The sequence below is a fragment of the Carcharodon carcharias genome, chromosome 2 (assembly GCF_017639515.1).
Source record: "Carcharodon carcharias isolate sCarCar2 chromosome 2, sCarCar2.pri, whole genome shotgun sequence".
NCBI lineage: Eukaryota > Metazoa > Chordata > Chondrichthyes > Lamniformes > Lamnidae > Carcharodon > Carcharodon carcharias.
The window spans coordinates 63829604-63844028 of NC_054468.1; the positions used below are offsets into that span (position 1 = coordinate 63829604).

At 44.7% G+C, this 14425-nt stretch overlaps 1 protein-coding gene across 7 annotated transcripts in view; it reads right to left on the reverse strand.

The window, feature by feature from the left end:
• Nucleotides 1–14425, reverse strand: part of schip1 (schwannomin interacting protein 1) — an 871502-nt gene that overhangs the window by 100508 nt on the left and 756569 nt on the right. The window contains exon 1 of one of the 7 annotated variants that reach the window (XM_041176214.1): nucleotides 142–374. The exons of the other annotated variants lie outside the window; for them this stretch is intronic. Within the exon in view, the coding sequence (XP_041032148.1) occupies nucleotides 142–171 (30 nt within the window). The 5' untranslated portion in view covers nucleotides 172–374. Of the gene's footprint in view, nucleotides 1–141; nucleotides 375–14425 lie in introns of those variants that run through there. 7 annotated transcript variants of the gene reach the window in all.

Here is a 14425-nt window from a genome sequence, read left to right on the forward strand (position 1 = left end):
ATTCTACTAGTATAACAGCCCAATTTCAGAAAATATGTTACTAAGGGCAAGCAGAATACACAATGCAGAAAACTGCTGCTGTTCAGAAAGCGAGCTAAGCAGACCTCAAGTGCACCTTTCTACATATCACGACATCTTTACCTGATATGCACAGTTCTCCTGGTGTACCATCTCAGCGCATCACATGAAAGCTGCCACTACTGACTGAAAGAATTAAGAGCTGTCGTACGGCATTCAGATTTACAGCATCTGGGAGGACAAATGCTAACCCCTGCGAGGCACGAAGCTGGTATCAGACAAAAATGGATGCTTCTGCTGCAGCTGCAAACTGCGTAATGGCTCTGCCTTCGTCTGTGAGGAGCAGAGCAGATCGCAGAGATTCTCCTCAGGGAGCTAGCATCTATCTGGGACTGCGATGGGGGGAGGGGTGAGTCAATCACCACAAACACAATCAGCCAATTATACCATAGTCACACAGGAAAACAGAGCTGTTTTGAGGCGGGTGTGACCTTTTGGTGGCTTATGAAAGGAGCTTGCTGATGTGGAAAAATTCTAGTGCCCATCAAATGGAAGACGACAAAAAGCAAATCAACGGTATAATTGAGCAAATTTAGACCTCAGGCACAAATCCTGCACTTACAAATGTAACTATAAAGTATCAGCAGCTTGCATCTGTATTTAAATCATTTTTTGTGATAGCTAGCAAAGCCAATATTTAAAATATGCATACTACAGAAATGATGAAGCAATTCTGGCTTCTAAGAGAGAAATTCATAGACTATTCAATACTGGACATTTTGTTTTTTTTTAAAAAAGACCAGGTTTAGATTTGTGGACTGGTTTAGATTTGTGGACTGATTTCAAATAATTACACTGAAAGACTGTTGCATACCTCAAAATTAAATGATGTAATAGTTCAAAGCACAGTTAACTGTAAGATAAAACAATTAATTTCCACGCAGTTTTATTATGCAAGAAAAATATTTCTACAAATACGTTTTATTTAAAGTATCAAGAATGATTATATTCATCACAGCATATTCTGAGAATGATCCAGCAGAGAAGAAATCCATCCAGCCCATCAGTCTGGTGCTGGCTGATTAAAAGAGCTATCCAATTATTTTCATTTCCATGCCCCTGAAAATGTTTCCATTTCAAGTATTTATCCAATTCCCTTTTGAAAGTCACTATTGAATCTGCTTCCATCACCCTTTCAGGCGGTACATCCCAAATCATAACTACTCATTGTGGGGAAGAAAAGTCTTCATCTTGTCTCTGGATCTTTTCCCAATTACCTTAATGCCCTAGTGGAATGGAAAACTCTCAGGGACTTCGATGAGTTATAGTCTTTTCACCACGAGAAAGAAAGAATCCAAAATGCCTCTATGTTCTGCTGGCATGCTACAGCTGACTTACTATCATATTTTACTGTAAATTTTACACCTATTCAGATGAAAAGGTATTAATGCTGAGCAACAGAATCTTATTTCCAGTGTCATAGCTGATGTCAGCATCCAGCACTCTCACTCAGATGTAATACCACCAGCTGCATGGACAACCTCCCTTTATTCTGTCCCAATTTCAGAAAAATATTTTTCAGTGCAACACAGTGAATTTTAATGCATCACTTTAAAATCCGTACCACCTGATGTCCACCCTTCAACTCTTTACACATTGTGCCTTCCAAGTCCCCTGGAACTCCACTCCAGATCCTCCATTTTGGTAATCACTCTCCTCAGAGCCAAAATAGCACTAGCCACACATGATATATACGATTTCCTCCACAATGACATGCATTATTCCTCTTCACACCATTTGATACTGTTGACTATGCCATCTCCCTCCTGTGCTTTTCCTCCATTATTAAAGTTCACAGGATCTCTCTTGCGTGCTTCCTATCCCAAAACAGCCAATACATCTCTACAAATGGCTAGTTTTCTTTTGCCCAGTCTTATCCAGAATTCTCTAAAGCTCTTTGCTATACCCTCTTCGTATTACCATCTGGAACCTATTCCCTCAGTAATATCTGAACAGCTTTTATGCTATAGATTATTACACTGAACTCTACATGTCTGCCATGTACCTTGCAAAGTTGATCTTTTCTTTGCTGATAGGCTGCTTGTTTGATATCAAATAACATACCTAAGCCAAAATCTTTCAGTTTCCTCCACAAACTTTACCTTCTTGAGACTAAACCAGAACATTCATAAAGTTGGCATCATGTTAGAAATATAGGGCAGAATCATCCCAGATATGCAGATATGCAGTAGTGGGTGGAAGAACCCCACTGGCCGCAATGACGGCTTTTCAAGACATATCGTCCCAATCCTGCCTCAGTAATCATGCATTTCCAGGAAACAAGCCATTTCGATGGTGGGCGGACTCTCATTCACCCACCATGCTGTCACCTCACTGCTTCATCATGCGTGGTGCCATATTTAAAGTGCAGCTGCGCACACACTTCTCATTGCTTCCAGCCCACGACTGCTGCTTGAAAACATGGCTCCAAAAGGCAAGAAAACTGCGGCACCCCAATTCAGTGATGCATCTTTTGGACGCCATGGAGGCCTGCCTTCCCCTGTACAGCCCTCGTCCTGCAGCCTCTTCCCTTGCCTGGGACCACTTCTCCCACTCCCCCAAGCAAGCCCTAATCTTGCAGCCATTGAAAGTCACCCCTGCCATATGGCTGGTTTGGTAGGTAGAGACCTGCCCTTGAGCCCCCCTAAAAGTGATGTGGTGCTGCCTGCAAAGCCTGGCACTGATGACCAAAGGTGCTGCCCGAAGCAGGGTAGGCAAACAAACCTCAAAGACCCAAGTGAAGTGCAGCTTGCCGGGTGCAAGTTGCTTATGTACAGTTGTGAAACACGGTCGGCATGATTGAGCGGATGATCCAGCAGGGGGGGATGATTCCAGCAAGCTGGGCTTAAAATGATATGCAGATGTATTATAATTAAATTCCTGACATCCAGTGGCAGGAAACACGGCCCACTACCGATGGGCAGAGCAGACGATTGTAAACGTGTTTCAAGACGGCGTGAAACCGGTTTTTGGCCTTCTTGCCATATAATTTGCTCAAGCCCGCCATGACGTCTGATGCCAGCCGCAGCTGTTGATTCCACCCATAGACACTGTGGACCACCTGGACTGCAGCAGTTCAAGGAGGTGGCTCACCACCACCATTTCCAGGGCAATCAGGTAATGGGCAACAAATGCTGGTCCTGTTAGCAATGCTCACACCCCATGAACAAATAAAAAAAAGATGCTGTGTAGAGCTTTGAACTCAGCGTCCAATGCATCACCCAAGGACACTTACTTTATCTCTGCCCTACCTCAGCCATTCTGCCCTGAAACCCTTATATAGACCTTTGACCCATTTCATCTACTCTAAAGCTCTCTTCACCAGGCACCATTCCTACATAAACAATTCCTACCTGTCCAAAGTGCTGTTATATATATGTACCCTACCCCTGACTAATGCTTACTCACCTATCATTGCCATTTCATTGCCTTATATGGGCACCTATTAAAAACCCTTCCTGAACCTTGCCTCATCGTAATTCTGCAATATCTGCAGCCCTAAATCTCCTCCTAAATGTTTCTTTCATCTGACTCAAGCTTACTGCGTATTCACCCTTTACCATCACTGGTGGCACAGCCTTCAATCACCTCAGTTCTACACTCTAACTCCCTCATTAAACTTCACCATATTTAAAAATCTTTTCAAAACGTATTGCTTTGGCCAAGCTCAATCACTCCTAATCTCTTCTTTCCTGGCTAGCTGTCTTTCTCCTTTTACATTAATTTCAGAAGTGCTTTAGGCCATTTTTTTCATTAAAAAGTGATTTTAAATCAATTTGTTGTGAGGACCATATTTTTGAATGAGATTTCTAATTAATTGTCAATTTATGTGCCGACACATGCTGAACTGAAATTGCAAACCAAATTCCCAAAACCAAAGATAGAACAACAATATTCTAATCTTCTGCACCATCCAAGCCCCTTAAAGTATTTTTAAATTATTTTTTTCGTTGAATGGGAACTATTAGCATTCTAATTCCCCAAAACACAATTTGCTACACAATGTAATGCTAAATGCAACTTGCCAAAACTGGAAAATCCCCCAACTGCAAATATAGCATCACTGTTGAGTCATCTCAGTCTTAAATACAAAAGACAAATTATAGAGCTGGTATGAATATTTACTTACTCCAAATTGGTACATTCAAAAATTACTATATTGTGTGGGAAATAAGTTCTAAGTATTCCACACAGCAGGCCTGGACGTTTGTTCATATTAAGACAACATTGTAAATCCTTCCTTTTCCTTTTCTCCGCCCAATTTTTGGTAATGCATAAACAGCTATTTGTTAGAAAAGGCAGTGCAGCGTAATTGTGTCCTCTTTGTGTCTTGCAATGGTTGGAAGTAAATACACTAGCAATTTTACACAATAAGTATTACCAGGGGGACACTGAGTGAAAGCAAGGAGCTTCTCTCCAAGGAGACAGACTGAAGTAAAGCAGGGAGCCAAAACAGTTCCACAAGGAAGGTTGTTGCACAAGAGTTTACGGGTAAATGCATTAGCATGGATAGAGAATTGATTAAAAGGACAGTAAACAGAATGTAGGAATAATGTATCATTTTCAGTTTGCAGGCTATTTCTAGCAGTGTGCACCAAGGTTCAGAGCTGGGCTCTCAGCTATTTACAATTTTTACGCCTATATTTTGTTCTAAGTAATTTTGCATAACGTGGTTTTGTTATGAAGTAGTTAACAAACTAATTATTCATTGTATGTACTATGTCTCAATTAGTAAAGCAGTCAGGATCCACACAATTTATATTTTGTCGTCAAAATTAACAATACATAACAGACAGTGGTGGGCTAAGCAAGCATCTTGCAATAGTTTCAATATATCGGCTTGGGCATTATCTACGACACAATGCACAAGTGCAGTATGCAAAGTCACTCTGCATACGCATTTATGTACACAGATTTGAAATTATCCAAGTACACGTGATTGTGTTGCTCTAGTTGGTATCATTATGTTACCTGATAATACGTGAGTGAAATTTACAAGATGGCTAGTAAACAAGCATTAAGTGACAAGGACTCCACTACTCCCAAAAGGAAGAGACAAACTACTACTTTGGTACAGAAGTTAGATGTGTTACGACATGATGACTGACGTAAGTGAAAAGCCAATAACCATAGTCAGTTCACTTGGGCTTCAGCTAATGGCTTTGTGCAGCATCAAGAAGGACAAAGATAAGATAAAGCCAATAGCCAAAGTACTACTCCTCTAAGTGCTATGAATATTACCCATACTAGGTGCAGTATGTTAGAAATATGGAATGATTATTGAGCGTGTGTATGATGTTCACTGCTACTATGTCTTCGATGTGTCCACTGAATCTATGTGCCAAGACATGGCCAACAAGGTAGGATTTTTCCAAGCTGACCAAGATAATGTTGAGAAGGTGTTGGAATCCCACAGCGAAGCACTGACCAGCGAGAAGCTGATGCAGCTTCAGCAGAAAAGAGCTGTATCAGGGGAAGAGGAGGAGGAAGCAACAACAGGCAAGTAACAACGCAACACTAGTTGGGGGCTTTCCAGCTCATTGAAGGGGCAGTGAAAATTTTTGAAGATAATGATCCTTTTTCAGAAAGAAATTTAAAGGTCAGTAGAGACATTGAACGAGTCATCAGCTACTTCAAGGATTGTAACAAAAAAGCAAAAGCATATGGTGCAACAGTCCATTCAAGCATTCTTCTAACCTGCAATTCACCAAGCTGTCAAGATGTACCAAAAAGTGAGACAGAAGAAAACCCTTGTGAATGTTAATTGTTTGTGTGTATTTTTTTTGTGTGTATTGCGTTTTGTCTATTATTGGCTTACAAATAAGGTACGTTTCATGTTTATGTTACAAATTGGGGCCAAAATCTTGGGTTGGGGACATACATTTAAATGGGAAAAATTGCTTCAACATAAGTGATTTCAATGAGGTTTCTAGGGACATAACTGCTACTGAAATGAGGGGACCAAATATAATGTATCAAGGTTTGCTGACAATACAATGCTAGGTTGCTAGGTGTAAGAGTAAGTTATGGGGAGGGGGTGGAGGGACACAAGGACTGGTATTTAATGCCCTCCCCCGTGGTTGGTTTGGTGCATTTTATCAAGTTGGAGGGTGCTGGAAGTGGACCACGCCACCTTCCAACGTTTGCCCCAATTAAGTCTGTGGCAGGAAGGCTTGTGGATGGCCTTCCTGTGTGGCTGCCAACTGAGCCCCATAAGTTGGCAATTAAGTTCCTCAGGTGGGGAACTCGTCATGTGGAAAGCCCGAGAAGTAAACCATGTCAGGGTTGCTTGTGAGCTCCCAAGGCAGATGGGTAGGGGGGGTGGGGGTGGTTGAAGGGGCAGTGGGGTCCCTCCATCAATGATTGAAGGATGCCCACATCCCCTGAATGAATAAAAAAGATACGTGAGGATGTTTCCTCTAGTGAGGGAGGCTAGAACTAGGTGACAGTTTATATTTCCTCTTGTGGGGGAGGCTAGAACTCCGGGACATAGTCTAAAAATAAAAGGTCTCCCTTTTAAGACGGAGATGAGGAGCATTTTTTCTCTCAAAGGTTTATTAGGCTGTGGAATTCTTTTCCTCAGAGAGTAGTGGAGACTGGGTCATTGGATTTATTCAAGGCTGAGTTAGATAGATTTTTGTTAGACGAGGAGAGTCAAGGGTCATGGGGCGGTGGAGGAGGTGAGACAGGAAAGTGGAGTTGAGACCATAGTCAGGTCAGCCGTGATCTCATTGGAAGTGCAGGCTCAAAGGGCCGAACAGCCTTCTCGTGCTCCTAAGTCCTATGAAACGGCTGCCTCCTTATAGATGAAACCTAACCTGTGTCCAGTTTAATCCACTAATTTCTTAAAGAAGGGATTTATTTTCAGCAGAGTAACTTATCATCTCTAAGATCAAGTTATTCAAAATATGACAATGGCGGCTAAGTTATTACAAACATATGAACAAAACTGACAATGCCCATCCTACCTGTCCCACACAATTGCAAAAGCTTGCATATCAATATTATATCCTTTCCAGGCATAAAATGTAAAGATTTAAATGCTTTAATCATTAGTTTCATTTGCAAGGTCTTGAATTTAATATAACATGTGGATATGGTCATGTAAAATACATGCCTTGTCAACATGTTTCGCGGGGGTGGGGAAGAGAGAGGGGGGAAAGATGGGAGAGAAAGAGAGGGAGGGAGATAGAGAGAGGGAGGGAGAAAGAGAGGGAGAGGCAGCAGGAGGGAGAGGAGAGGGGGTAGAGAGAGAGAGAGGGGAAGAGCATGGGGGCAGAGAGAGCAGGGGGAACCAGAGAGAGGGGAACAGAGAAGGGGGGGAAGAGAGAGGTGGAAGACAGAAAGGGGAGAGAGTTGGGGGAGAAAGAGACAGAGGAAGAGAGGAAGGGGCAAGGTGGGGAAGAGAGCAGGGGCAAGGTGGGGAAGAGAGCAGGGGCAAGGTGGGGAAGAAAGCAGGGGCAAGGTGGGGAAGAGAGCAGGGGCAAGGTGGGGAAGAGAGCAGGGGCAAGGTGGTGGGGGAAAGAGAGCAGGGGCAGAGAGACAGGGGGCAGAGAGGCAGGGGGCAGAGAGGCAGGGGGCAGAGTGGGAGGTGGGAGAGGGGAGGGGAGAGAGATGGGGGGGAGGGGAGAGAGATGGGAGGGGGGAGGGGAGAGAGATGGGAGGGGGGAGGGGAGAGAGATGGGAGGGGGGAGGGGAGAGAGATGGGAGGGGGGAGGGGAGAGAGATGGGAGGGGGGAGGGGAGAGAGATGGGGGGGAGGGGAGAGAGATGGGAGGGGGGAGGGGAGAGAGATGGGAGGGGGGAGGGGAGAGAGATGGGAGGGGAGAGAGATGGGAGGGGGGAGGGGAGAGAGATGGGAGGGGGGAGAGAGATGGGAGGGGAGAGAGAGATGGGAGGAGAGAGAGAGATGGGAGGGGAGAGAGAGATGGGAGGGGAGAGATAGAGAGAGATGGGAGGGCAGAGAGAGAGAGAGAGAGAGATGGGAGGGGAGAGATAGAGAGATGGGAAGGCAGAGAGAGAGAGAGAGATGGGAGGGCAGAGAGAGAGAGAGAGAGATGGGAGGGGAGAGAGAGAGAGAGATGGGAGGGCAGAGAGAGAGAGAGAGAGAGAAAGAGAGAGATGGGAGGGGAGAGAGAGCGAGAGAGAGAGAGAGATGGGAGGGGAGGGGAGAGAGAGATGGGAGGGAGAGAGATGGGAGGGGAGAGAGAGAGAGAGAGAGATGGGAGGACAGAGAGAGGGAGAGAGAGAGATGGGAGGGCAGAGAGAGGGAGAGAGAGAGATGGGAGGGGAGAGAGAGAGAGATGGGAGGGGAGAGAGAGATGGAAGGGGAGAGAGAGAGAGAGAGATGGGAGGGGAGGGGAGAGAGAGATGGGAGGGGAGAGAGAGATGGAAGGGGAGAGAGAGAGATGGGAGGGGAGAGATGGAGTGAGAGATGGGAGGGGAGAGAGAGAGAGATGGGAGGGGAGAGAGAGAGAGATGGGAGGGGAGGGGAGAGATGGAAGGGGAGAGAGAGATGGGAGGGGAGAGAGAGAATGGAGGGGAGAGAGAGAATGGAGGGGAGAGATGGAGAAAGAGATGGAAGGGGAGAGACAGAGAGAGAGAGATGGGAGGGGAGAGAGAGAGATGGGAGGGGAGAGCGAGATGGGAGTGGAGAGAGAGATGGGAGGGGAGAGAGAGAGATGGGAGGGGAGAGCGAGATGGGAGTGGAGAGAGAGATGGGAGGGGAGAGAGAGATGGGAGGGGAGAGAGAGATGGTGGAGAGAAAGGGGGAAGAGCGAGGGGGGAGAGAGAAAGAGAGGGGAGAGAGAGAGGGCAGTGAGAGAGGGTGGAGCAAGAGTGGGGAAAAGAGAGGAGATAGTGGGGGGAGGGGGTAGAGAGAGAGACTGCAGAGAGCGAGTAAGAGAAAGGAGAGAGAGGGAAGAGAGAGCAGGGAAGACAGCGAGGGGAAGACAGATGGGGAGAGAGGGGTAGAGAGAGGGGGAGAAAGATGGGGGTAGACAGGGTGAAGAGCAAGGAAAGGGGTTCAGCAGTAGGGAGAGAAAGGAGGACGGGGGGTAGAGAGATGGAGGGGTAAAGGGAATGGGGATATGGGGGAAGAAAACTACTGCAATCTGTGGGGGGTTTGTGGGAGCAAGAAAGTTGATCTGAAGAGGTGCTGATTTGAGAGAAATCTGCTGCAATCTGGAGGCCTGGGTGGGGGGGCAGGTGTGTGCTGCACTAGTTATAGGTTATGGAAAAAAACATAAAACTAGCTTATTAAAACATGTGTTAAAACAAAGTCTGCTTTTTCTAAAGTTAGCTCAGTTTTAGGATATTTGAAGCTATTGAAATTCAAAAACATGGAAAATAAACTAAGGCCTGAATTCTCCCCTCGGCGATTTGGGGCCTGCTCGCTGACGGGAAAATGACACGGGATAACATTGGGAGGAACCCCCAATGTCATCCAGTCCCTTTAAATGTTTAGGAAGGCGGGCAGACAACGAAATCAGCTGTCCGCCCGCCAACCTGTCACTGGCCAATTGAGGCCATTGACAGAGTAATTAAGATAATTAAAGACCTGTCCATCCAACCTTAAGGCTGGCAGGCAGGCCAGGAGCCCCAGCATGCTTCTGGTAATACATGAAACCTCATCCACTGGCGGGATGAGGTTTCATGTCCGTTTTTAAGAACTTTAATATATTTTGTGTGATATTTATTAACATGTCCCATTTCGTGTGACATTGTCACATGAGGGGGACATGTTAATAATTTTTTAATTTTTCTATTTTTACAGCACTTTGTCACATAGCGCTTCCCGTCAGGCAGGCCACTGGGTGGGCCTTAATTGGTCCGCCCACTCAATATGGCGGCGGGCCCCGTTTCGGTGGCAGGGGTCAGCTGTCTGCCAGCTGCCGAGCCGGTGAGGCCCGCGTGCCCACCAAGGGCAAAATTCTGCCCCATGATTGACTTGTACGTCCAAGAGCTTAAGGTAAATGGGGTTGCTAATCGCAAATGTTTGAGCGTTGCAGTTTGGCGCAATTGAGAATGATGTCAGTTACACTACTTGCAATGTTAAATGATGGCTAAATGATTGGTTTGGAGCGCAGTTGATATCAACTGATGGCTAAATGATTGCAATTGAGCACAACTGATGTCAAATGATAGCTAAATGATTGCTTTTGAACGCAACAGATATCAAACGAGCGCAAATGAATGTGGTTGAACAAAAATGCTGTCAAATAAGGTCAAAATTTTCGGGAAGGGAGTTGGGCTGCTCTTTTGGTACCAATAGACAACAATTTGCAACTCTACAGTATTCCTTACACAGCTCAAAATATTTTATATTGAAGAGTGCAAAACAATGGCTGCTAACCAGGAGAAGAAAGTTTAAGAATAAGGAGTAAGTTGGGAAATGAAAGGTGCAATAGAAGTGTTCAAGGGAGATTTTTTTAAAAGAATGTAGACAGAAATGAATAGAGGGTACAACCGTAATGGTTAAATGAGAGGCCATCATTAGTGAATAAGTAAAAAAAACGTAAGAAGCTCAGCGTTGGAGGAGAGGAGGAAGCATGCAGGAATTTGACTTCCATAGACCGTGAGCTGAGAAAGAGTGTGAGAAAGTGAGGGAGAGAAAGGTGATGCAAGCATTCTTGCCAAAGGCTCACTTCCTCCAGCCTTTCACTTCACAGTACACTTACTGCTTTAAAATAAAATGCCCATGGCAGCTTTGGCGCCTTGCAGAGCTGAGTCACTCACCAGGATTTTATAGCCCCACCGCAGTGTATCTCCCCCCACTTGGTGTGGTGAGCCATTTAAAACTCCATTCAGTTCGGTGGGACCGTAATATCCAACTGGGTGGGAGGGGCCGTAAAATCCTGGCCATTGAATCATTGAGTCATAACGGGCAGAATTTTGTCCTTGACGGGCGAGCGGGCCTCACCGACTCAGCAGCAGGCGGGCAGCCGACTGCCGCCGCTAAAACAGGTCCTGCCGCCGTTTTAAGTGGGCGGGCTAATTAAGGCCCGCTTAGCGGGCCGCCCGATGGGAAGCGCTATGCGCTTCCTTTGCGGGAGGGGGGAATCCCCAGCTGTCAGAGTGCGCTCTTTCACGTGTGCAAAGTGGTGCCTCAGGGAGATCGCTGAAAGGCTGGCAAATATAAACAAATAGAACAATAAAAAATTCATTAACATGTCCTCCTCATGTGAAAATGTCACACGAGATGGAATATGTTAATGAAATAAACAAAAACTTTATTAAACTTTTTTAAAACCGCTGTCAAACCTCATCCCGCCACTGGATGATTGGTAAGTTAAGGGCCTTAGCGAGGCCTTTAATTAATGGCGGGCACGCATAGTGCGCCGGCCGACTGAAATATCGCGATGCTGTGCAGTGACGTCGGGACGCTCGCGTGACATTTTAAGTGCTCCGCCACCCACACGTCAGCCAAAAGATTCTGCCCAATGGCAAAGAAGGCCATTCAGCCCATCAAGACCTTGCCAGGTCTCTGTGGAGCGATCCAATTAGAGCCAGTTTCTGACTCTATCCCTGTATTTCCCTCAAGTACCAATACAATTTCCTTTTCAAATCATTCACTGTCTCCGCTTCCACCACCCACATAGGCAGCGAGTTCCACGTCATTATCACTCGTTGCATTAAAATAATTCCCCCATATATCTCTTCAATCTGTGTCCCCTAGTCCTTGTGGCATCAGCTAATGGGAACCACAGCTCTCTGTAACTGAGTTTCCAACCAGCAGAAAGTCAACAAAGCAGTCCTGACCCCACTCCCTGTGCAGCAGCAGAAAAATCCTGAGGTTTATTTCACAGCCCTCATCCAAGGTCGTGAGTGAGGCTGAATTTGACTGAGAAATCAGAGTTGACATGTCTGGATTTCAATCCACAAATTTTAGCTCAGAGTTAAGATTGCTACCAACCGAAACATGGCTGATACATTTATAAAAGAGAAGCATAGAAACAGGACTATGCCATTTAGCCCCTTGACGCTCAATCCTGCTCCGCATAAAATAATGCATAGAAAGAAAAATAAAAACAATTAAAAAGAGGAATATTTAACAGAGACAGGCAAATATCAAATCATAGAAAGTGTACAAATGTAAATACAAAAGGACTGAATGAGTATTTGCTGGATGTTCCGGTAACTGATTAACAGAAGTCAGATCAAATGTAGAATAGGGGAGGCGGTGGCGCACTCTGGACTAGTAATCCAGAGACCCAGCATAATGCTCTGGGGACCCAGGTTTGAATCCCACCATGGCAGATGGTGAAATTTGAATTCAATAAAAATCTGGAATTAAAAGTCTGGTGATCACCATGAAACCATTGCTGATTGTCGTAAAAACCCATCTGGTTCACTAATGCCCTTTAGGGAAGGAAATCTGCTGTCCTTAGCTGCTCTGGCCTACATGTGACTCCAGACCCACAGCAATGTAGCTGACTTTTAAATGCCCTCTGAACAAGGGCAATTCGAGATGGGCAATAAATGCTGGCCTAGTCAGCGACACCCACATCCCATGGACGAATAAGAAAACAGAAATAGATTGAGCATCAGACTCCATTTCAGTTTCAAGTTTTCAGAGTTGTTGTAACCCTGAAGGTATATAAAACCAAAAGAATTTACAGCACAGGAGAGCATTTGATCAATCATATCTGTGCTATCTTTTCACTAAAGCAATCCAAAACCAATCCCACTGTCTCACTCTCTCCCTATAGCCCAGTAACTTTCTCTATTTCAAATATTTATCCAATCTTTTAAAAGATGCAATGTCTTGTGCCTCAGCCAATCTCGATAGTAAAGCATTCCACGCTTCAAAAATCCTCTGTAGAAAGAGATTTTTCCTTACGCTCAGTGATAATTTTAAATTGATGACCCCTGTCACTGACTCAAAAGCAGAAAAATAGAATGGCCTTAAAAATCTGACATAGTGCCGATGCATAGTACCCAATGCAACAGCACAGAAAATACATCATATGCTTAGTATTCATATTACAGCACTGAAACTCTAGTAATACATATGGCATATGTAATTATATTGGAAATGTGTGGTAAATATAGCAATCGTTTGACCAGGTTACCCAATTTACACTAATTACTTCCAGATGAATGCAGAACAAAATCCAGAATAAGAGTAAGGAATTTCTTCTCTCAAATCTATACATTTTACAAGAAATGGACCATACCGCAATGCATGACCTCAGTTGGATAGTAATTTATTCCATAATGTCTGGGTAAAACATCAGTATCTGAATCCTGCAAGATGGTAATACATCTAAGGACAAGCTTATCCTCAACCTACATACACGTACATAAACTTAACAAAAGGATCACTCGGCAGCAATTAAGTCTGAATAATTCAACCTCCCAGCTTCCTAGCTTGGGAATGCAGAGGTCATTTATAACATCCCCAGGGCTGTCCCTCGGTAATCAGAGCACAACGCAATGGTAAGATTTGCACTACATGCTTGTGTACCCCATCATATTGTACATTTATCCACTAAACCGCAGTGGGTGGGAGGAGGGCTTAAATAAGTGCTATATTTTACTTTTACGCAGAGAGAGACCACCTACAGTCTGAAAATATCAAAGTCACAACTGCTTGGTAAATGGCTTTTAAGGATGGGCGGCAACATCACCAAAACAAAAACAGAAACAGAATTACGTGGAAAAACTCAGCAGGTCTGGCAGCATCGGCGGAGAAGAAAAGAGTTGACGTTTCGAGTCCTCATGACCCTTCGACAGAACTCGAGTTCGAGTCCAAGAAAGAGTTGAAATATAAGCTGGTTTAAGGTGTGTGTGTGGGGGGCGGAGAGAGAGAGAGAGAGAGAGGTGGAGTGCGGGTGTGGTTGTAGGGACAAACAAGCAGTGATAGAAGCAGATCATCAAAAGATGTCAACAACAATAATACAAAAGAACACATAGGTGTTAAAGTTAAAGTTGGTGATATTATCTAAACGAATTTGCTAATTAAGAATGGATGGTAGGGCACTCAAGGTATAGCTCTAGTGGGGGTGAGGAGAGTATAAAAGATGTAAAAAATAAATAAATAAATAAATAATTTTTTTTCCTTTTTCTCTTTTTATAATGGAAATAGGTGGGAAAAGGAAAATCTATATAATTTATTGGAAAAAAAAGAAAAGGAAGGGGGAAACAGAAAGGGGGTGGGGATGGGGGAGGGAGCTCACGACCTTAAGTTGTTGAATTCAATATTCAGTCCGGATGGCTGTAAAGTGCCTAGTCGGAAGATGAGGTGTTGTTCCTCCAGTTTGCGTTGGGCTTCACTGGAACAATGCAGCAAGCCAAGGACAGACATGTGGGCAAGAGAGCAGGGTGGAGTGTTAAAATGGCAAGCG